The following is a 23,636-nucleotide window of genomic DNA, read 5'->3' as shown; positions in this document are numbered from 1 at the left end:
GTTGTTTTGAGGCTTTATGAAATCATCAGTCTAGGAATTGCTCAATCCAGGGAAATCATTTGCATTTCAAGTTTCTTGATCTTTTAGACTTTTGTTAATAAAATGTAATTCTCAGCAATTTATAGCTGGTTTCTACTCATTTTCATCAAGAAGTCTATTATTTAAAAGTGCTCCAGAGATTGTGACCTGAAATTTCTGCTTGACTGCTTTCCCCAAATTCAGTCTTCTCACCCCTGATTCAAACTTGTTCCTGAAAGAGGTCATGTGGAGTATCCTGTATATCCTAATACTCACTCAGGAGATGGGAGGGGGAGGTTTGGAGGGGTTACAATTGCTTTATCAAAAGTAATGGGGGAAAACACTGCTAAGAGGGAAGGACTATTCAAGCAAAAGTATAAGATTGGCACAAGAACAATTTAGACTGGAAATGTATATAATGTTTGCAAACATCAAACAAATGAGATTTTAGAAAGCTTCCTAATTAGAAGAGAGCATGCAAACTCCTTCAGTATTACTCCACATCTTGCTATGGTTAGGAATTTAATTGTGAAATCCAAGAACTCATTCCCAAACACTGGACTCAGTAATCTTAAGGGTCTTTCCCAGCCTAAATGATTCTATATATTCTATGTGTCTGTTATTAGGTAAAGAGCTTGTTGTGAGAGGTTTATTTTAATAAGTGGACATTAAAGACACCTTTAACCAAACCCTTTCATACGCAGTGTTAAGTACATCAAAGGACCGGGTTGTGTTTAAACCACGTCTTTGAACGTAAACCTTCCCGTATGAAATTTTTTATGTGGCCAAGAGGCACAACACATCTCACACTCTGGAAAGCTGCGGCAAGGACTAACAGGCAGTAATGAACCTCTGGGACATTTGCAGGGTGAGGCTGGGTGGCCATGTGACCAAGACGGAGGGTTACGATATTAAGACACCCTCATTGCTCCTCTGACGCTCATTTTTCCCTCCGAACGGAGCGGGTTATTAGAGCAGCCTGCGGCTCCCACGGGCACACCGTCCCTCAGCAGGACCCCGTCCCACGGGCGAGGTGAAGGCGGCGGGACAGCGGCGGGAAGCAAGCACAGGCAGCAGCTGCCGCTGAGGGCCGTCCGCATCAGCGCACCGCTACAGGCGTGAGTGACGGCTGAGCTAACCAATCCGTGCTCACCGCCGCCTTCAGCCGTGGTAAGCTCAGCCAATCAGACCGCCAGTTGCACTCTCGGTCCTGCCCCTGCCTTTTACGGATACACGACGGACCAATGGAAAGGAGAGCACAACGCCCGCCCCCCTTCGGGTCTCGCGAGCTCTCTCATCGCCTCCCGCCCGCTGCTGGGTGACTGCGCAGCCGCCATGTTGGTTGCTATGCTGCCCGCGTGAGGCGGGCGGGCGGGAGAGAGGGCGGCGATGAGGGGAGGAGGCTGCAGGTCCTCCCCCTCCTCCCCCACGGGCGCTCGCTTGCTCGCCGGCAGGGAAGGCGCCTCCGCAGCGCCCCGCCGCTCCACCTTCCCCCCGGTCCCCTTTGCCTCCCAGCCGGGGCTGCGCGCGGGGCAGCCGCCGGTCCGTGCGAGGCGGTGCCGCGCCCCGTGAGGGAGAGCCCCGACCCGTGCGGCCCCTCCGGCCGGTCGCCGTGAGGAGAGGGGGGAAGGAGAGGCCGGAGGGTGGGGGTGTCCTCCGCCTTCCCCCCGGGGCTCCTCCGTCCTCTTCTCCCCCAGCTCTTTTCCCCCCTCCTCCCCGCGCTCCCTCGGCCCAGCCGCCGCAGTACGATGCGGCGCTCGCCGCCGCGGCGGGGCGCGGGGCGGCTGCTGTCGCTGCTCCCGAGGCTGCGGCTCGGGCGGGCGCTGCGGGAAGACTGAGGGGGGGGCGGCAAGCGGCGCCTCCGCTCTCGATCCCGATCCCGCGGGGGGTGCGGGCGCCGCGCGTGCCCGAGCGTCTGCGGCGCGCGCGCCCGCGGAGGCGGGTTGGGGGTCGCGCGGGGCGGCAGCGGCGCGAGCGCGCAGCCCCCGCGCCTCTTCCCTCCGCGCTCCCCGCTCCATCTGGAACCAGGACGTGGATGTTACATGAAGGTAAAGGCGGCCGCCGGCGCGCTCGGGGCTCCGGGCTGGGGGCGGCGAGGGGTGCTGCGAGCCGCGTCTCTGTGCTGTGACCCCCCCACCCCGTGCCTCTCCCCCTCGCAACTTCGCGCTCAGGTCGCCGCGGGCGGAGAGCGACTCTGCCCTGAGCCCTTGCGGGGGAGGACGGGGGTGGGCGGTGTGTGTGTGTGTGTGCGCGCTCTCCCCCTGGTTCCCCCCTCCGAAAAACGGGAGAGCCGGCTCCCCTCTGGCGAGGGGGGTGTGGGGGCTGTGTGGAGCTGGGGGGGTGGGGAGGGGGTCTCGTAAACAGCCTCGAGGGGAACGAGCTGCTGGGGAAGGTCGGGGTCTCTAAAATGCGGTGAACTCTGCCGAACGCCTGAAACGGATTTTTTATTTTAGCGTGTTTAATAAAAAAACTTTGCGATCCTGTGCTTTCTAGGCACATGTGCGCGTTGCCCTGGTTATGGGCAGGGAAAATAGGTTTGAATGCTGTCGTTGCATTCCTCTGGTACATTTTTAGTGTCTCCCTCGAGCAGAAGGCTTGTATAATCGCTGTGTCTATATGCGACAGAGGCTTTCCGTGTACCTGGTGATGGGTTAACTCGTGCGTGCTGTTGCAGCACCGGCTGGAAGAGACATAACGTCTTTTTCCTTTCAAAAATCTCCAAGAGCTAGTAGCTGGAACTAGATAGCTGCCAGCGTACGTGAAATGTTCCCACCTGTGGTCTGTTCGAAGAATATACATCGTTCAGATGTAAAATACACGTGAACGAACTTTATGCTGCTATTTACACCCATCCAGGTCTTCAGTGTTCAGGCTAAGCTGTTACAATTTTTTTGAGCTGTGAGATAGAAAATATTTGTCTGATTTGTGTATTACAGAAGTGCTAATGGATCTCAGCTGAAGAATAATTGTTAGACTGCAGTGTGCACATGCATTTGCTCACCCACGGGGCATTTCTACTGCCCTGAGCTACACTCAGAGTTCAGTGTTCAGGGGGTTTGTGAGTGCACGTTTGACTGCTTGTTTTGGCAAATAAGTGCTCGGTGCTGTTGGGAGCCACCGACGTGTTCACACGCGTGCAGACATTGTGTGCTCGTCACATTGTAAATATGTGTTGCAGGAATACAGGAATGAGTTACATTAGAATTGGTAAACCCTTTTTTGATTAGAGTTGTATATTGTAGGAAAGTTTTCCAGTTCATTGCTTGAACATAATATATTCAGTATTTTAATCTTATGGATGCCATTTTCTTGACAATGGATTTCTTGCTTCACTGACCTAAAAAGTTGTTTTTACGTATTGGCATGACTCTGGCTTGCACCGTGTTGATAAACTATGATTCTGGGTGATAAGCTTACAGATATATATACATGTGTGTCAAAATGTTTCCCAGGCAAGTTTATACTTTATAAACTCAGAAATGTACTGTTGGTCTGATTTTTTGGCTATAATTTTGTTGTCGTTACAGTTTCTTTGTATTTTTTAGATGACGTGTGTGTTTTTAATTTTAGTTTTTTAAAGTCAGATTAAACATTGAAATACAAATGCATTTTCCTCACAAGCAGAAATGTATTAAATATTTTTACCTTTCAGTATGTTTTCCTTATGTTTACAGTTAAATTTGTTTGGAATCAGATTTACCTATTTAGAGTTTACTTTGATGGCTACTTCTTGTTCAGCAAAATTGTCCGTGAACTGTGTTGTTTGTTGCCATGCTTTACAATGCTCATGTCCTGTTAATGTCTAATTTAGGTTGTACATAACAGTATTGATTGAACACCCTTGCTAAAAATACTCTCAGGGCTGGGTACACTTACACTATATCAGCAGGAAAGTTCAGCCAATACTATTTTTCTGTGACTAGAATTAATTAATTATTAGCAGCTATATTTGTAAAGCATGAATAAAACCCAAAGTCCTGTAATCTTAGAAGTAATTAATACCAATGGCTCTGTGGAGTGGGTGACAGCTCTCTGTTAATGAGCGGAGTTCATGCAGTACTATTTACATGTCACTGCCATTAGCATATTTGAAATATATGGTACATTAATACTCAGGGTATATAATTTTGGCTCAGATACTGCAGTGGCCCCTGTTTGGGCAGATGGATCCTCCTGCACAGAAGTTGCTGCAGGAACTTGAGCTCAAACATTGGTTCAGTAGACATCAGGCCTGTGTTTGTCGTTTGTGTTTGGGCATTTGCCGCCTGTGAATGTTTGGTTGTGTTTGTGTGATGTCATAGGGGCTCCGGGGCTGGCAGCCTGATACAAATACTGTGTGACATGATTACTCGGGGATAAAGGGACTTTTAAAAGATTGCTTTCATATTGTTACAGCACTGCTGAAAGGTCCTGAGCAGCATCTGGGGGTTCCATTTCACTGGGACATTATTTCTGGTTGTTACCTTATGAGGATTTTGTTGAGTGTACGTGGGAGTTTTGTGCATTGGTCTGTGTGTGCATATGGAAAGTGGGGTGCACACTCTGTGCAGAACTGAGTGGAAGTTACACTGGAGGGTAAGGTAGCCAGGATGGGTCAGCCATAACCTCACCTATATGTGGGAAAAAGAACTGCCTGCTCGGGGCAGTTTAGACTTTGGATGTAGTCAATGGCTTGGGTAAATGTCTTCTGAAAATTACAGTAGATTGAATATTCTGTTTTTACTTTTCAACTGGTCAAAACTTTAATTAAAGCAAACAGTAGACACCTGCATGGATGTGGGTTTTTTGTTCTTTTTTTGTGTTGGAATAGATGTTAGACTATTTTCCTTAAATGGATAAATAACATATTTCTGTGGTTTGTCTTCTTACTACCAATAGTTTGATCCTCTGATTCATCATGATTATGCCTTGCTCCTCCCCTCCCCCGGTTTGGGTTTAAATTTGGTGCAAGATCATATGAATCCCATGCCCTTCACATCCTGTTTCTGTGTCACCTCATTTCCATTCTTACCAATTATAAAATGGTCAAACAAGAGAATCTTTCAACAGATGGTTGACTGTGCCTTTTTTTTTCTTTTTCTTTTTTTTTTTTTTTTTTTTTTTTTAATACCACACTTTCACTCTAGTGCTGTCACTTTTCATAAAATGGCCAGGCAAAAATTCTCATGGGTATTAATGTCCTCCAGCCTAAAAAACTGTAAAAATGGTTTGTGTGTGTATATAATGTGGAATTGTTCCTGGGGGAAGAAGGAACTGTGAAGGTGGAAGAGCAGAGGGAGAGGAGAATGGCCCAAGCAGGAGACAAAACCCCAGGAGCTCAGCAGTGGGCTGGAAATACAACAGCAGGTCTTTGCTGTCTGGACCAGCTGTTCATATATGCTTGTTTGGGAACAGAGGCTGTTTTTCCTTCAGGACTTGTAATCCACTGAAGTAGCACAAAAACAATTTTCTCTAGGCTTTTGAAAACCTTTAATTTCTAAATTTTTGGTGTTCCTTTTAAGTATATGTGTATATATATATGTGTGTAATTATTACAGTATTATATATGCAGGTTCATATTAAAAATCTCTATCTTTATTTTGGAAAATTTCAGAATTATTAGAAAACTATTGCTGTTTGTCACTTAAAAATCAATTGCATCAAGTTCATAGCAGTTAAAGGCTTGATGGAAGTTTTATTGATGTGCTGGCATACCAGAATTCAATGTGCAGATGTGTAGGTTAAAGTAATCTGGTTAACAGCACTCTGGAGTCTGTGCTGGTTGTATGCAGTGTCCCACAGAATGTTACAGCTGGTGGTCACAGAGATGCTCAGTAGATCAGACAAACAAGACTTGATGAATTTATCTTTGAAATGTGAGAATTGAACCAGCTTCTGCTTTCTTTTTTGAACCAGTTTATGCATCTTCAAAAAAAGACTTGGTAGGAAGATGCAGTTATAGACCTCTCTTGGCACACTATTTTGTCTCACACTGCAATTACTTCTTGGACAAGTTTACTGTGACTATTAGATGATAAATGCAATTCCATTTGTGTGGTTTATGAGACACTGCCATCTCTACAGTTACATGAGGAAGGGGGAAATGGCTAATATCCATTTAAAAATAAACAGTCTTTTAATTATGAGTATTAATGATCTGTAATGAAAAATGCTCTGGGAAATATTTTCACTGATTTGGGTGTGAAGAGAGCTCTTCATTGCCACTTCACAGTTTTCAGTCTGACCCTAAGATTGATGAGGAATAAACAGACAATCCACTTCTTATGGCATGTGCATTCTTACATTGCCTTTCTGGGTATTTCTTATCTTTTCCAGGGTAACTAGATTAGAGAGTGATAACTGAATTAGTCTGCATGACCAAAAGCCCAGATCTTCAAATGACAATCAAATTTAGTGCTGCTAGAGATCAACATTTTCATACTTGGATTTTTTTTTTTTTTTTAATTATAATGTTGTAGATTAGATTTAAGGAAGATGTATTCAGTTCTCTTATTAAGCTGGGTTTTGGACTTTAAATGAAAAATTGCTAAATATCTGCTACTCAAAACCTTGTTCTGACTGGTGCTTTTTCTTAGGAAACATCAGTTTAAGTCTGAAGGTGTCGAGTTCGATGTGATTTTGCTATTTTGTTTAATAGTTTTAATAAGCTGATTGAAAATAAAAATAATGTAAGTTCTTTTCTGGTGTTTGCTAGGAGTAACAATTTTAATTGATTGTTTTTGTGCTGTTAGCTGTGCTTGGGTTAAGCAAATGATCCTCATTTTGTCTCCAAAAGGTTATTAACTTTTAAGACGGTTGAGTGTACTTTAGTTTTTTCCTGAGTCCTTTGGCCGGATTTTTGCATTTGTGTACCAACATCTCTCTGACCTACAAGCTACTCACCAGCCCAAAAACCCAACCAACCAAACCTGTAAAAAATGTTTTGTGTCTGCTGCAAAAGACAGAAATGAGAAACAAATTATATCAGTGTCGATTACTGAGTGCAATGAAAGTTACATAAGCAGTGTTTTCTTAGAAGAGAAAATGATTCTTGGTTAAGTCCTTTGCTTTTTTTATGGTGTGGGTCGGGTTTAAAACCAGAAATTGAAACTGTATCTGCAGCAGATCACTGTCCATGTAAACCAGAGCAGCAGCTGGTAGAAGAGCCTGCTGTGGCTCCTTTGTCTTGGAGATGTGCTGGCATACTTTGTCTTGGAGGAGGTTAATAAATGAGGTTTCTGTGTTTTCTGGACGCAGTGGAAGGTGATGTTTGCAAGAGTTCAGCAGGTGGATTTGATAACACTGCAGAGTTGTGTTTTTAAAAGGAGAGATTAAAAGGAGCGCACCAGAGCTTGCGCTCTCTCGTATTGCCAGCAGAGATGTTGTGCTGAAGTAACTTCATACTTAATTCAGGCTTGAATAGAACTAGAAATGTTGTTAATTCCTGTCCTTCAGGTGAAGAAATTACCACATGGTCAGTAAGAGCAGATGGAAAATGTACCACTCAGTGGAAGAACAGTTATTGCTATTCATGTTCTCTAAACTTCCCGCTTAGCACGGTTTTTTTATCTGGGCCAAGTGGTAATTTCTTGATGGTGCTTTCTCTTATATTCTCCTAAGCCAGGAAGTTGCAAAACATATTAATTGCAATTAAAGCTCTTATAACTGATTTGGGAAAAAAAAAAAAAAAAAAAAAAAACAAAATGTAATATATTTCTCTTGGTACAGAAAAAGAAAAATGCTTCTCCAATTTTACAGCTATGCTGTAATGCTTTTTTTCAATGCTTTTGTTTTTTAAAAAATGATAATTTGGGAGAAGATTGCATAATAAAACTGCATTTATTTTGCTTCTATTAACCTTGTCAGTGAATTCAAAGGTGTTTTTTGGGAAAAGACCTGCAGTCTTCCCGTGAAAAATTGGCTTTGGACAGAGTTAAAATTAGCATATGTCACTTTGTATTTGTCTGTCTTGATACATGCAACAAGCTTTTAGTGTCATCTGAAAAACTGAGACATATTTTTGTCTTTTGATGTGTAAATAAGGTTAAAGATGACCAATGCTGATGTCCAGTGATGTGTTGCATTGTAAGTTGGTTTTTTCCCATGTGAATTGTGTGTGTACTGCATGCGCCAGTTTTGTATTGTGTTTCTAAACTGCTTATAGCCTCAGTACTGCTCCTAAAATGTTTTCCTGAGTTTATCGAGTGACCCTATTTAGAAAAGCTTTACTTCTGGAGAGGGGATGTGTATCAATTTGTTTGACTTGAAAATAAAATTTTATAGAACTTGGCATTTGAGTTTTAAATCTGTGGCCTGTAACCTCCAAACTGTGAGCCGCTGTTAAGACTTACCTTGGAAGAGGCTCTTGCCTTTTTTTTGGGAGGCAGGCTGCAGTTAGGATTGATGCCACAGTCTGGTTTTGGTACTTGAGTGCAAATGAGGCTGTGGATGTGTCTTGGGAATCCTAATCTACAAGTAATTCCCCACTTATTATGTTTTAGGCCTGTGTGTTGACTCTGTAAGAAGACAGTGCATCCTATTAGCTCGTCCAAGTGCACCTGCTTTCCATGGGGCAGATCTCTTTAATATTTGGAAGGATGTAATGTTAATGAAAAGCTTTAGAGAGACTGGAATGTGTCTGTCTCTAAAACTGAGGGGGTGTATCACCTTTGTCTAAGTCGGGGTAGAGAAGAGGGGCAAGAGGAAAGGGACAGCTGCCCTGCAGTGATTTTAAAATGTGTAGGGCTTTGGTAAACATAATGAAAAAGGAAAGGTAATTTTTTTTTTTAATTGTCAACAAATCTCTTGGCCTGTTGGGAAGTTTGTGCTGAAATAACCCTGGTACACACAACCACAGGAGCAAGAAACTGAAATGCAGAAGTGGTATTACACTGGAACAAACACACCAGATGGTGTCTTACGGGGTCTTACCTCCAAATGATTTGAATATTTATTTGACTTACTTGTTTCCTGTGAGCTGAAATGAGATTACTGATTGAGATTGTTCTGTACTAAGTGCTGATACATTTGCTGCTACTTCCGGTTTTGTTATCTCTTCTCAAGTTTGATATACATGCAGCTAGGTGAGGAGGGACAGAATATTTATGGTGGCAGAAGGTTTTTACCTTTCTTAACCCTTCACTAATTAATATTTTGTTTCTTCTTTCAATATGTGATATATTAAAATATACCATGTAAATCAGATTTGTAAACTACTCAGGCTGGAAGTGGCTTGAATTTTGTAAACCTTCAGATGTTCAAGTTTGGAGTAAGGAAATAATTTTGGAGTTTGTTGTTGGGAAAACATTATTTTTGCTTTGCTTTCCTGAGTGGTGTAATGTGGTTACGATTTTTTGGCACCTTCACCTAATAGGTGTGCTATTACTTAAGAGACTAAAGGTATTGGTGATAATTTCTCTTCGCTTTTTTCATACTGTAGATTTGAGTATTTTATTCTACAGTTCCTGGATCTGCTTGGGGAAGTGACTGTGTGCATGTGTGCCTGGGGAGATGCAATGTGGTGGATGCTCCCTGGGTTCTTTTGGTAAAGCTGTTTTTGACTTTCCACAATCCCCATGCTTACAGAAAGTCTGTGTTATTTTCAAGCTTTGCAATAGTTAAGTTAATTTTATAGAATTGAATAACAGACATAATGAAGATATTAATTAAAATATCGCTGCTTTCAAAAACATGCCACTTGAAAGACTGAGAGACCTACAGTAAGAAAATGAGGTGTGAGTAACCACCAAGGATGTGTATATACAGTTACACTTAAAACAGAATTCCTCAGTAGAGGACTAGAAAATAGATTGAAAATGAACGTCTGACAAAAAGTCCTCCAAGAGGAAATTCCTGCAGGAGAACTTCATTCTTGAGATTAATTAAATGAAAGATTAGAAATTCTCTAGATAGCTGTAAGCTATTTAATAAAGCTGAAGTAAGCAATTAAAAGACTGCGTTGTAGTTACTCGCAGAAGCATTGCCTCCTTTTAATGATCATGGTGCTGTCCCCTCCCCAGTTACATATGTTCTCCCTCCTTTTACAGGAGAGCTATCTGGGAGCTCATTAATGCTGGGTGCTTTCTGCAGGATTTTCATAGAAAGCATCCTTCTCTGAATAAGGGTGATGTAGATAATAACTTCTTTGGCATTGGAAGCACATACGCAGTCCTGAGAAAACAGAAATAAAAGTGCTTTGTAGAAATTATACTAATGAAATGTATGTGAGAGAGTAGCTTGAAAGAGAAACCTGATTAACATCTGAAACTTCAGTTCATGTTCAGCCACCTTTGAATAGAACTTATGTTGCCAGTAAAGCTACTTTGTCAAATCAGTTTTCTGTTTCTAAGTTACATTGATGTAAGCATTTTTCTATCCACCTCTATACACTATTTTTTTCCGTTGTCTTCCAAATAGATTCAGTCTAACTGATTGTAGCTACTCTGGTATCTGCAAAAGGCATTTTCCACTGAAGTCTTTCATCTTCATTTGAAGATATTTTGTGTTGTAGTATGCCATGATAATTGTGTGTGCTCCAGCAGTTGTGTACAATAAGCTGGGATGTGTTCTAAGACCAGAGATCCATCCCTGGAGAGCAATGCTTGGTAGCAAATCATGTCATCAAGGACAAAGATGTGGAACTGCAGGTTCGAAGGAGTTGCCGTAGTTCAGCAGAATGAGTGTGCCATGAGTAATTAGGAAAAATAGAGGAAAAAATATAACATAGGTATTGAGTAGTGCTACAATAATAATAATTTTAAGTTGCTTCAAAATAAGATACTACTTAAGTTGTTGAAGAGCACTCTGGTAAGATTATTTTAGAAGTACTCATTACTTTCCATGAGAAAACAAAATGTGGTTTCTGTTAAAATAAAAATAGGCTGATAGAGAAGTTCTGAAGATACTTTTTACTGTTATTCTTCTGCTGTAAACAGAAAGCTACATTCTAAAAATCTGCTTTCCAGACTTAAATGTCTTTTGTAGGTACTAAGAAAGACCAACACTGAAACCTTTTCTTTTGGCAGTGTATAAATATCCTTATTTTCTTGGCTTGATTAACATATATCATGCACTTTGGATATATCTGTATGCATAGTAAGTAAAATATCATATTGGGTATAGTGGACATAGTGGACAAAAAAGATGGAGTGATAGCATTTTAAAATTCTGTAAAATAAAACTATATTTTACTATAGATTATATTTGAAGAGTATTGCAAGTTATTTAGAAATAATTTCTGAGAAGCAAATACTAGTCTTTGTGCTTCCTCTTCAGGAGTGATGGGGAAGTGTATTTTGAATATTGTTTTTGTATTAGACTTATTTTCTGTCAAACCATGACATACATGCTTGCACTTCAAAAAATGTTGAAATGTTCTGTTGACTTTCTGAAACTTTCTGGCAACACGACGCTCTCCATTTATTTTGTCCCTTGTTTAACAGTTTTTGTGTGTTTTCAAAAGCACTTCCATTCACCATTCAAGGGATTCAATAGAATTCTAATAGGAACTGCACATAAATAACTACAGAAATCAATGCTTCAATTCAGCCAAGAGTTTTTTTGTGACTTCAAAAGCCACAAGAGCATTTATTATTAGAAACATACAATTGACTTTTCTTGTATTATCATTTTGCATAGTGATTTGGTTTTTACCACCATAACAAGATGTTTGACAGTTTCATTTGAAAATGATGTATTTACATTCGGCTCTCCAAAACAGTGTAATTTTTATCTTTTCTCTCAAGCTCTATTCATGTTATTTTGCATGTTGCACTCTGTGCAAAGGTTGTTAGTGAAATATTCACTGGTGGATTTTTCCTCAGAGGTCAACCAAATGTTAAGCATAATCTCCTGTTCTCATATTGTAATTAAAATATAAAGATAGTCTTCAAAGGATGGAGTTGTTTGGTTAACTTTTATCTGTTCAATTCATGCAGTGTAGAGCATATCCTCTCCTCCAAAATTTCCCTGTGCTAACAACCACAGAAGTGACCAACCTGTGATCGTGTGAGGTTATGCTGGGAATGCTTTCAGCCTTTAGAGTTCATATTACACCTCAGGCCGTGTCATCTGGAGCAGTCCTTGTGATCCTGAAGTTTTTAGGTGGGTTCTAGGAAGTGATATTTTCTCCAAGGAGGTGGTTTGAGTGCACCAGAAGCTTCAGAAAATTGCTGTTTTTCTTTTGAAGTATTCCAAAGATGATGTGCTGTGAAATACAGCACTCTGTTCATTAATGCTTTACTGCCTTACAAATGAGCCCTTTGAGTGCTGCTGCTTTTGGGCAGCTCGTGCAGTTTCCCTCAGGTAATGGTATAGTGTTACCACCTGAGGTGGGAGGCACGTCTAGAAGGGGAAGAGTTTTGTTCTTCTTGTCAGCAGGGTACTCAGATAAATGGATTTTTCTGTGTTCTAGTTTTACTTTTCACTGTTGCTGATAATTCAGAAAACCAAGTCAAGCTGCCAGCAGGGCCTGTTAGATGACAGTTGCTTTTCCCCATTCTCCCAGTCTCTTAAGTCCTCCTCACCAGACAGTCTGGTTCTGTGTGAGAAGGAGGTGTTAAGAGCTTATTTATGGAATTTCATCTTGAGAACCAACTGATGCTGAGACTTGCTGCCACCAGTCCAGTCACCTCGAGATGCAGACCCAAGTTGCCTCCCCACCTGCCTTGCTGCAGAAGCAGGTGCATGTTTTGGCCCTTGAGAAAGCTTTCAGCTCGATGGAGCTGTAGGGAAGCATGGCCTGTCTCTGGTCCTTCCCTGTCCTCACACTTGGAGTGGAAAGACTCCTGAGATGAAACTTACACTGCACCTTGCAAAGTGTTTTGCTGGTGATGAGGAGAAGGAGAGGCAAGGTAGAATATGGTGAGGAGCAAATGTTGGTAACACAGGCAGTATCATAGCTGCAGAGCTATTGGTGTTCCACGTTGTCATTTGGAATTATATGCATTTAGGATTTAAATCCTGTCATGGAATTATCTTGGAAAAAAAAAAATAAAGTGAAGTTAGAACTTCTGTTGATTCCTACAAGTTCTTCCCCATTTTCTTTTCCACTTCTGTCTAATTCAGATTGCATTTGAGTCAGCCGCTTTCATCTTGACACTTGTGTCATTCAAGGATCCACAAAGTTAGAACGTTAATGTCTGCATTTCAACTGACTGATAGGTACACCAAAACCTATCTTAATTTTGTCACTGCAACATGAAGCTTCTTTTAATTTCCCAGGCTGTTCAGCATTTATCGAAACACGATAATGGAATGTTGCTGGCACAATTTGTAAGCCTAATGTTTGAAATTTATTAAACATGACTTTTTCTTTTTTCCTAAAACACATTCTTGCCCCTCCTCTGTTCTTGTAGGTGCTTTGAATGTAACAAATTTATAAGCTGGAAGAAATAATAATGGGCATCTAAAAATAGTTTGGTTAGGGAAGCTTGGTTCTGCTAAAGGGGAAAAAAAAAAATAGATCTGTCTAAAAGTGAGCATCCCTCTGTATTTTTAGGTTTATCTGTCTTCTGTTTCCTTATGAAAAACAGTTTGACAGTAAGCAAGACAAACCCAATACCTCATGTTTTATTTGACTTGGGTCAAATGTTTGTGAGTATCACCAATCCTCTTTGGCAGTGCTGATGTTAGACAGCCAACCTCAAATATATCAGAAATATTTTGATATATTTTGCATGAAATGTTTGTAATTTGTTTTGAGTGCAACAGGAAGAAATAGAAGCAGAAAAAAAACCCAGAAAACACCAAGAGGGGTAGGAACTGGGGAAGACTGGAAAAGCAGCAGTGTATCCAGCTCATGCAAGTAGGTGCCAGAAAACCTGAAACATGGATATAATAAAATACAGTATTTGTATGGAGGAAGAAGTTACTGCTTGATACAGCAGAACATGTTTTATAGCTCCCCGCTGTCAGGTAATCGCTTTTATTGAACACTGTTTCAAAGTATGTGCAAGTATATACCTTGTTTCTGGAACTGGTCGTTAAAAAATTATCTCAGGGACAAAAATATAGTCCTGAATTTGAGCTAAATCCTTCACTGTGTTTTGTACTTGTCATGGCTTTTACAGAAATGCTTTCTTCTGCCAGGACAGGGTCTGTGAGTGTGTTTTACTCCACCATACCATTATAAAAAACCCCTGAATCTAATATCTAGGTGTAATATTGAGAGTCTTAGTAAGCATTCCATCAGCTGTATATGGATAAAAATTGTGTTTCAAAGTGCTTGAAAGCTGTAATACATTCAATTCCTTCAGTACTGTATGAAGTAACCTGCACCCTTTCTGGTTTATTATTGTGCCTTTTCAGGTGTTTTCTTTTGGTAGTGCTTGGTATTGGAACAGTCTCTTGACTGTTCTTATTTGACCTGCATCTGGCTTAGGAAGCTTAAAACCAAATCCATTTGAGGTTTTGCAATACTGAGAATTATGAGAGGACCTTCATCTGTCCCGTGGGCTGTGCGCCTGACTCAGTATCCTCATATGAGGAATTCCCTCTCTACAACAGCATGACATAGTTGGTTTATGTTTGTATCTTATGACCTACTAAAAATATTCTCTTTCCTTCCCACTTACCTTCTAAGATCCTTTTCAGCAGAATTGGTGTATAACCACCTTATATGCAAGTCTGGTATTTTTGCTGTGAATTGTGCCTGCTTGATAGAGTAAAGAAATTGTCCAAACTTATAAAGGACGTTTTCAGAAGATAGCTTTCCACCTAATTTTTAAGAATAAACGTTGTTCTTATGTTCTGAAGACACTGGTGACACTTTAGAAATGTGGAATTTTTTGCTAAATTTAAGCACGTGTTACTGGGAATGAAGTAGATGGAATGCAAATTTCCATAAATGACTGCATACAGCGTCCAGGGTTTCAACACATAAGGGGTCGTGAAAACTACTGGGATCAATAGAGGAAGCATAAATTGGATCAGAAGCTGACCAAAGAGAACCCTGCAAACTGTTATATTCTAAAAGCATTATTAGTCATGCTCTTCAAAAATGAGTCTTGAAATTAATCCTATCTCATTTTTGTTTCTTCTTATTAAAAGCTGTAGATAACACAGAGTTCAGAAAAAAATTTAGTGTATCAGAGGGCTGGATTAACCCATAGGGAAAATAAGATAAACTCAAGATCTGAATACTCAAAAAATTAATACAATTTAATAATACAAAATCAAGTATTTTAGGCATAAGAACTTCCTGAATTTAGAAATCATGAATTGGCGAGTAGGAAAGAAATTTGGGAATGCTGATAGGGATGTAAGTAATAGTTCCTGATGGAAAGCACAAGCAAGGATAACCCACCTAAAAGTTATCTGTGGTTCACTGTTAGAGCTAAGTGTAGAGCAAGAGCAGTTTCTGCACCTGCTTTCGCATTGGCTAATGATCTTTATTGCTGGCTTGGATGACAAAAGGGAATTGAGGGTAGCAGCTCTGAAAGTCTCACCCACAGCACAAATTGGGGGTGACTGTGACTATAGTGGGGAAAAAAGTTTCAGTGCAGAATTTTAAAATCTTTTGTTTGGCAAACTTGTAAAGGTAGAGTCAAATTAATTACTGTCTCTAGAACATAGATTATGTTTTACAAAATGTATTTATAAAGCTACTTTCTAAGAAATACTTCAGTCTTTAAAGACAGTTTTTCTTGTGCAATTCTTTCCAGACTTTTCTTTTTGTGTGAGAATGCAACTGAAAAGAAAAAGCATTCTATAAGAGCTTTGAAAGGTCTTAATTTTAAAAAGGAATTGCGTGAACTGGATTTCAACTGATAAGATACATTTACAGTTTTAGTGTCAATGTTAGAAACTCGGTTTTGACAGAAATCTATATTATATGTTGATATACTGGTATCTTGATTTACTGACCTTATGACAACAGATTGAAATAATGGCCTCTTACTTGTTGAGGTTTATGCTGAAACCAGCTGAGGTCGGTTTCTCTGGAAAAGAATGCTGCTCCTGGTGCCCTATTAGGACAGACAAAAGGCTGATCAACAGGAACATCTGGATCTGACTGCTAAATGAGCTAATGTGGCAATACCACTAATGACAGCTCAGTCTTAACATTTGTGTCCTTATTCAGATTTACAGCATTTACAATAAGATTATCCGTCTGCTATGCTTTATCTATTTATATTTATGCTTAAAATTTGGGGGAAACCTTTTGTTTCTGAGCAACCGATGTAATTTATTAATTGTGAGGTGCAGATAATGTGCTTTAGAGACTTTAATACATCTCCTCAATGGACTGGTCTGACTGTCTTAAGTGTTTTTTTCAGTGCCTACAATGTGCCAAGGTGAGCTGATATATATTGGGTTTACCTGGCCGGGTTTTGGTAGCAGGAGCAGCTCTGGGAGCTCCCGGCGTGTCCAGCAGAGCCCTTCCCTGGCAGCTGCCGGCCAAGGCTGGGCCCATCAGAGATGGTGGTAACGCCTCTGTGATAACATTTAAGAAGTTATAGCACAGAAATAATTACAGCCAGAGAAGAGTGTTACACCATAATGATTTGGCTTGTTAGCAGAATTTTATTTTGCAAGAAACGTCTGTGTAGACAAATCATGGTTTATTTGGGGGTCGATTTTTGTTGTTTGGTTGGTTTTGATTTGTAATAGATTTGATCTGAGTAAGCTCAGATGAGTCTAAACACAGGCAGAAACAGATTGTGAAGGAAAGACAATTCAGTATGACTTCTGGTTGAAGTCTCATCTGAAGTGAAATAAAGGCAGCCTTACAGTTGAAAAAATGGGTGTTGTTTTGGATGTTGTCAGAGAAGGAAAAGAAGAAAAGAGAGAGGAGGAAAAAGTTGTGTTATCTTTTATTAATCTGGATTGAAAGCTGAACATCTGAAGCCATTTGCTTTGATCTTTTGGAGAAGGCCTTTTTGTTTTTATTTATTGAGGAAAAAGATCTCGTGGAGTCATTTTATACATCTTAAATATCTCATGTATCAAAATAGAGGGAAGCAGAAAATACCAATATGTATGGGACATAATATTTGAACAAGTAAGAAATGAATATTTATCACGTGTTATTTAAAAACTTGTACATGACGTGGACTTACAACTTATGTTGTGAAAAGCAAATTTAAAATATTATTTCCGTGTCAGTCTCTGTTTTAGAAAGAAAACATTGGTTTCTAAGTCAGTTGTTTCTGATGAGTTAATGTGCACTCTGAAAGTCATCTTTCAATTTGTAACCTAAAGCTAACTAAGCTGTCTAATAGACAAATACAGCTAAAAATATATAGGGATATTCCTTGTCCTTTCTCTGTGCCCAGTTAAACATTGGCTACTGTGTATGAATATTGTTCTTCTGTAGCACTTACTTTTCCAAGACCTACACCTGTGCCTGGTAGTCACTTTCCAGAAGATGTTAACTTAGCCATGCATAGCTAAACCCATGTCCCCTCAGCTCTTCTCACTGCTGTATTGACTGCTATTGACTATGGCAGTCATAAATCCCTTGAGCACTGCAGATCCTGTGGAACAAGGTTATCTATGGTATGCAGATTCCAAAGTGTGTTTTAAAAATATAATTATTCTAAATGTTATACATACTTTGGCTTTTCAAGGGAATGTATACATTCACTGGCAACTTAAGAGTGGTATTCATGCACCAGAAGCTTTAGAGCATGTGTACAGGTGGGGCTGCACCCCACACCTGTGAGAGCCTGCAGCATTCCTGGAGGGAGGTTGTTTCACCCAACTGCCTTTGCCTTTTGAAGTCCAGTGCCACCATCTCAGTACAGGTCATGATCTTCTGTCACCAGGGTGTGACAGAGGTGTGTGCTCATTGCTGGTGTGGATTGATAGGTTTTTGATTGGCATGGTGCAGCAGAAACAATCACAGAGGGGCTACATTTAAATAGCTGTTTGAAAGAGCCAATAATGAAATGTTTGGAAAGAAAGGAGCAGATCCTGTTTTCTCTCTTCCTTCAGCTGCTGGTGCTTTTCTGCTTTACCCACAACAGGTCTTTGGAGTCTGTCCCTGTGCAGTTTTCAGGTGGGAGGAGATGTATCAAAAGCAGCCACATAACCACCTTGGCCTTGCCTACCCACCCATGCTGCCTGAGCTGAAGGCTTTAACCAGTTATGTTGGATGCACTGGCATGAAACTCTTCACAGCACAACCTGCGTATTTCCATGCATCAGAATAGCATTCTTTGTCTTTCATTGGCAAAAGTGACAATCGTGATTTCTGATATAAGTTCATCTATGTAGACTTGGACATGTGCAGGATAAGAAGAGTAATTGTGAATGAAAAGTCTAGACTCCATCAGTGTTCTGGTAAATGATAAAACGGAGTGCACTGTAAGAAACTTAAGTGAAAGTCCTGCTGCAGAGACTAGTTGTAGGAAAATGTATTAACACCAGTTAAAAGAGTCTCTTTTTGGAAGGGTCTGCCAAAGTCATTGATGAAGATAAAACCCTATCTTTCCTGCGGTTGTGTGCCAAAGATGATATGCTAAAGGGATCGCAGAATTTATGCCAAGTTCTGTGGTTTTTAAGAATTGCTTGTTAACTAGAGGAGATTTTTTCCTTTGAGTTGCATAAATTAACCTTTTTCCTAACAAGTCGTCTTTTGTTTATGTGTTACTGTTCCTTGTTCATTTGTACTGTCATCGTTGCTCTCCCTCCACCCCTTATGCACTAGTCACTTTTCATACCACAGGGAGAAAAATTTTGCATCAAAAGGGCTGGCACAGCACGTGCTGTAGATAAGATTGGGAGTGCGCTCTTGGATCAGATAAAAGATCCAGAACTCAGTAATCCTCACAGTGATGAATAATATGGAGATGTATAAGATCATGTCCTGTATACAGTGAACCTTTCTTAATGTAGCCACATAGAACTGATTATAAATCCATTCCCAGGTTTGTATGGTTTTAACATGTAGGTACTGATACCTATAACTTTTATTCTGTAGGGTATTTAACTATTTTTAAATGTTCATGGTAAACCCAAACACAAAAGCATTTCTGGTATCTTTCAGTCAAAGAAATACTGGGCTGAAAAAGGAAGGCACTAATGTGTTATCTTTTAAATAGAGTGCATTGTATAAGCTTAGTGTTCATTTTCTAAGAAAAAGAAAGAACGAGCATAAATCTGAAATTGTGAGGATCATATTGTTGATACATATGGATGTAACTATTATAAAAGACCTTATTCTAATGGCAGTACCTGATAAGAACAGCAAGAGATGTATGACCAGTGTGGGCTGCTGCCACTGACTCACTGTGTAATGACAGGCAAATTACTTGGTTTTCTGCATCTTGTTCTATTCCTTTATAAATGAGAAATAGTTTCCCAGTAAAACTCTGAGATCATTGGATAAAAGGAGATTTTTTTTGTACGCCTACTGAGTATATAAATTTGAAGATAGAAAGTGTAGCAAATACCAGGTTCTGTGCAAGTCTTTTACCAGTAGACACAGTAGGATGAGTCTTGCTGCTCATTATGGATTGTATTAAGCCACGTCGTACTTTTGAAGACCTCTTAATGCACAAACAAAAATAAGGGTTTAGGTCAGATTTAACACTTCAGGGCTTATTCTGTTCAGTTTCTTTTTGTAGTTGAGCACAGCTTCAATAAAACTTCTCTGGTGCCTGCATTGGTAACTACCATTCCATTTTGTTTGATACGCCAGACGCTGCACCGCCTTCAGATGAAACAGTACAGGGAGCCCTTCAGAGTAGTTTTCTGTCAATCTCCATCCCCTCTGTCACGTTATGTCTTTGGCTGCATTTTATCACTGAATTTTCATAGTGTTTTAGGGAATTTGACCTTTTCAGGATTGTCTGCATTAATACTATAGTCTTAATCTTTCCCCTGGCACCTCCTGAAACAAAATACAAATTAATGATTCAGGCCCCACAAAACAAATCAATGCCACTTGTTTCTTTCCAATGATTCTTCATTGTTTGCTGTATTGTGTGCAAGTCCTTGTGTGTTCTGTGGTGAAAGGGACCTAAATAATGCAGAAAATTTTAAGGGAGGTCTGTAGCAGATAAGTAGGGAAATGATGCAACAGTTTCAGGTGTATATATGTAAGATGATTTGGATAAACATAAAAAGAAGGGCATTATTTCAGTACTGACATATGGAAGTTAACAGGTTTGATGTGTGCTTTGTTTTTTTACTAAAATCATACTTTTATTGCGATGGTTCATAAGTAACTATGGAAATGGTAGGGAATACATGAAACTTCTGATCTCCAGTGCTTCAAGGAAGAATTTGCTGTTGTCTCTTTCTGTGATTTGCCCTCTGTTTTTGCACCTTCATCTCCTTCCATTCTATTTGTCATCATTTTTAATCCCTTTTTCATCACATGAAATGCTTGCATTACCCTCTTCATTAAAAAAAAAAAAATCCCATCGAGGATTCTAGTTATCATCACCCCATTTTATCTGGTTGTGTTCTGCCCCAGATTTGGTAAATACACAGTCAAAAGCTTCAGTTTTAAATTTATGTTCACATTTTCCTCACCTTTTCACCATTTCCCACCTTTTTGTTCTTTTCTTGAAACAGCTTTTAACAAAATGAATGAGTGAATGATATTCACTTGGCTGGGTGCTAATACCTTTACTCTTTTCCTTGTTTGGATCATGAAGGAAGCCTTCCTCTCCTGATGGCCACCTGCTGCCCTCCTTGTGCTGCTGCAGTGCTTTTGCCGCTGCACAGTGAGTCATATTGGGGAATTGGTCTGACTGAAGAATAATTTTGCCAAAATTGTGTTGCTTCTTATTTCCCCACTCTGGTTTACCATATGGCTGTACAAATGGCTATGTCAGCAGTAGGGAGAGGATGATGCAAGGCTGGAAGCTAGAGGCCAGACTCAGGAGTGGGTCAGGGATGCTGTGTTAGCTAACACTGCCAGGTTATGTCAAAACAAAAAGAGTGTCACAGTAAAGTCTAGTTGTCTGTGATATTGTTACATCCTACTTCTGGAAATACTGATCTCTGCTGCTTTTTTCCTTAACCTCTCTACCTCTCCCCCTTACTGTTTAACATGTTTCCCAAAGCTCCTTGTTTATCTCTTTCGTAGAATAAGTGATCAATAACGACATCAACAGAAAGCTTCCATTTCTCAGTATGCACAGGAGGTGGAGCCTGTTGCTCTCAGGATAGGTTGAAAACCTCTTATTTGAATCATTTGTGTGGCCATCATTAGTTAAACCTGTACTGTCATTTGTACATACCCATAAAATAACTACGGTGAGGTTTAGACTGTTGGATTTAGATAGTATAAATTTAAAAAATATTATTTAAATCAGTAGTTGTCCAACCAGTAGATGCACTCTACCAGTAGTACAGTATGGTACGTGCCTATTGTGAAATTTGAAAAACTGAAACCATTTTGGTAGAATCATTGCTAACAAAAAAATGTAATGCAACCTAATCTGCTTTCCTAGTGTCTTTCTAGCAGTGACTGGATATCTTAACAAGAAGATATTTTATGTCCCTGAAATCAATCACAAGATGCTCTTGTCAAACAAATGCCCTAAATAATCCCTTCCTTTTCTTAAGTCTGCAAAGATGCACTTTGTTACTTTGCAGTCAAGTTATTAACAAGCAGCATAAAAGTGTTGAGTGTTTTTTCTTGTTTCTCTGTTTATTGGGGGATGTTAGTTTTACTCTGCAGATATTAAACTGATACTAAAATGGTGAAATATACAACTGAATTTAAGTTACCTGCAAATATGGTAATTTTCAAACCTGAACTGAGGTTCAAGTGCACAAAAATATGAATTCCCTTCTACATCCAATTCTGCATGCTCCCATGTAAATAGACTTGTTCCAAGCCTGTATGTAATGGTGTATCTGCATGTGTTGAAGTCTCAAAATGTCTCAGCTAATGTAAGAGCATCTTTTTGTTCTTAAAAATTCATGTATATTATGTTCCTTCTATTCCTGTACTTTTTCAGAAAAATATAACAGAAAAAGTGGCATTGTTTAACAGTGTGATGCACACCATGGAGACAGTCTCTGCACCTTGGTGTGTACAATCTCTCAGAAAGGAATGATTGTAGTTCACCTCTCATCAGTCATATGAGCTGTAGTTCATTGTCTTGTCCATGCCTTCTTTCTGGTTATCGTAATCCCAATTACTGGCTTTCCAAATTTCCGTTTGTTTCTAGCACAAAAGAATCAATGTTGGTTCTTTCACAGACTGAGCTATGAAGTAAAATAAGAATCTGAGCTTAATGCACTGAAACAGACGTGAGCTCACTCACTCACGTCAGGCTACACATGCTCATTCAGTATTGGGTTTTTTCAGTAAATAGGTCATTTTCCAAAGTTTAATACCAGGAAGAGATGCACTGCCCTGATGAAAGTGAACCACCAAATTGCAATGTCTTGAAGTATAATCCCAAATTGGAAATGGAAAGCAAACTGTCTGTGGCACATAAGGTGTAAATAAATATGGCATTTTGTGGGTTCATCTCTGGATCTTCTCCCAAAATATCCTCTGGCCTTATTATGTGTACATTTGGGGATCTGATGCCCATGTCATCAGACTGGCAGCACTCCTCTGGGAGCTCTTTCCATCATCTTCTTCCTGTTCTCAGTAGTTGTGCAATGTCATTTTAGCCTGTATCAGTTCTGTATTGCTGGTGCCTGCTGGTAACATGGATCCTACTGCCTTTTCTTTTCCATAAGCCCTTGGACACTGTTCTTTTACCCAACTGAAAGGGAGGCATGATCTTCATCCAGGAGTTGCTCTCGGATTTCTCTGGTAATATTCTTCTGGAATTGCTGCCAGTGGAGACAATGGTTGTGTTTTCTTTACCTTAATGTTGCTAACAAATTTTCAGCTATTTGTCTCCTATTGCCTTGCCTATGTTTCATATACTTTCCATAGATGTTGTGTTTTTATCTGTAAATGTTCTGAAAACAGGCATTTAAGTAATAGCTCTCTGATCATCTTTAACTCTGATACAGTTACTCTTGAAAGCAATTTTTTATTCTCTTAAGCTCTCAATCATAGTCAGTAGAAAATTGAAAGAAACTTCTTAGTGAAGCCAACAAAACAGGAAAACAAGCTAACGACAAAAGTGAATTTTAGATAAATGTTCAAACACCTACAATTTTAACACTTTTCTCATCCCTTGTGGTTGAGACTAAAAATTCATCAGTCCATGGAACTGCAAGATGAGATATAAGAACCAGATTTGTCGCGGTGTTAAAACTTGCTATGTAATGGTGGCATGGCTACTCCTACTCCAGCTACCAACATCTTCCCATGTCGTGTTTCAGAGGAGCATTACAGTAATCCTACAAAGTGGCTTATAGAATATATAGTGGCAAAAATAGTAGTGGTCAGTCATATATTTTTTTGAATTATTTTGCCACAGTGACCACCATGTGACAGAGATGTACATGTAGTATAGCCTATATACCTGTTAAAAAACAGCCTGCCACAAAATATGCATAGGCTATAGGTTTGGGTGTATGTGCTCTTGAGTTACTTATTTTGGATCTCTTGAGAGCTAGATGAGATTTTTCTGCACTTTCATGAGCTCTGTCAGCACTTGTTCAGTCTAGTTGGCACCTTTTCATTTCTCTCTGTTTTTTTCAGCAGATTTTCGTACAGAAAGGCGGATGATCTAAGGCTGTGAAGAAATTCTAATTTGTGTTTC

The 23,636-nt window shown here is 39.9% G+C and overlaps 2 protein-coding genes across 2 annotated transcripts in view; one reads left to right on the top strand and one right to left on the bottom strand.

The window, feature by feature from the left end:
- Positions 1-1,241: 1,241 nt before the first annotated feature.
- Positions 1,242-2,036, bottom strand: LOC120755039 (proline-rich protein 2-like). Its single transcript, XM_040069538.1, has one exon. The coding sequence runs from the start codon at positions 2,034-2,036 to the stop codon at positions 1,242-1,244; it is 795 nt and encodes a 264-aa protein (XP_039925472.1).
- The window catches only part of PTPN4 (protein tyrosine phosphatase non-receptor type 4), a 108,152-nt gene continuing 86,472 nt past the window's right edge, over positions 1,957-23,636 (top strand). The window contains exon 1 of the mRNA XM_040069395.1: positions 1,957-2,066. Coding sequence (XP_039925329.1) covers positions 2,054-2,066 — 13 coding nt within the window. The 5' untranslated portion in view covers positions 1,957-2,053. The remainder of the gene's footprint in view (positions 2,067-23,636) is intronic.

This window comes from Hirundo rustica, chromosome 7 (genome assembly GCF_015227805.2).
Source record: "Hirundo rustica isolate bHirRus1 chromosome 7, bHirRus1.pri.v3, whole genome shotgun sequence".
Classification (NCBI taxonomy): Eukaryota; Metazoa; Chordata; class Aves; order Passeriformes; family Hirundinidae; genus Hirundo; species Hirundo rustica.
Note: the sequence above shows the minus strand (reverse complement) of the source record. Positions and strands in the feature narration are given on the sequence as shown.

Bases quoted from the DNA above. Each gene is read 5' to 3' on its own strand.
- LOC120755039 (XM_040069538.1), bottom strand. From the start codon at position 2,036: ATGGAGCGGGGAGCGCGGAGGGAAGAGGCGCGGGGGCTGCGCGCTCGC.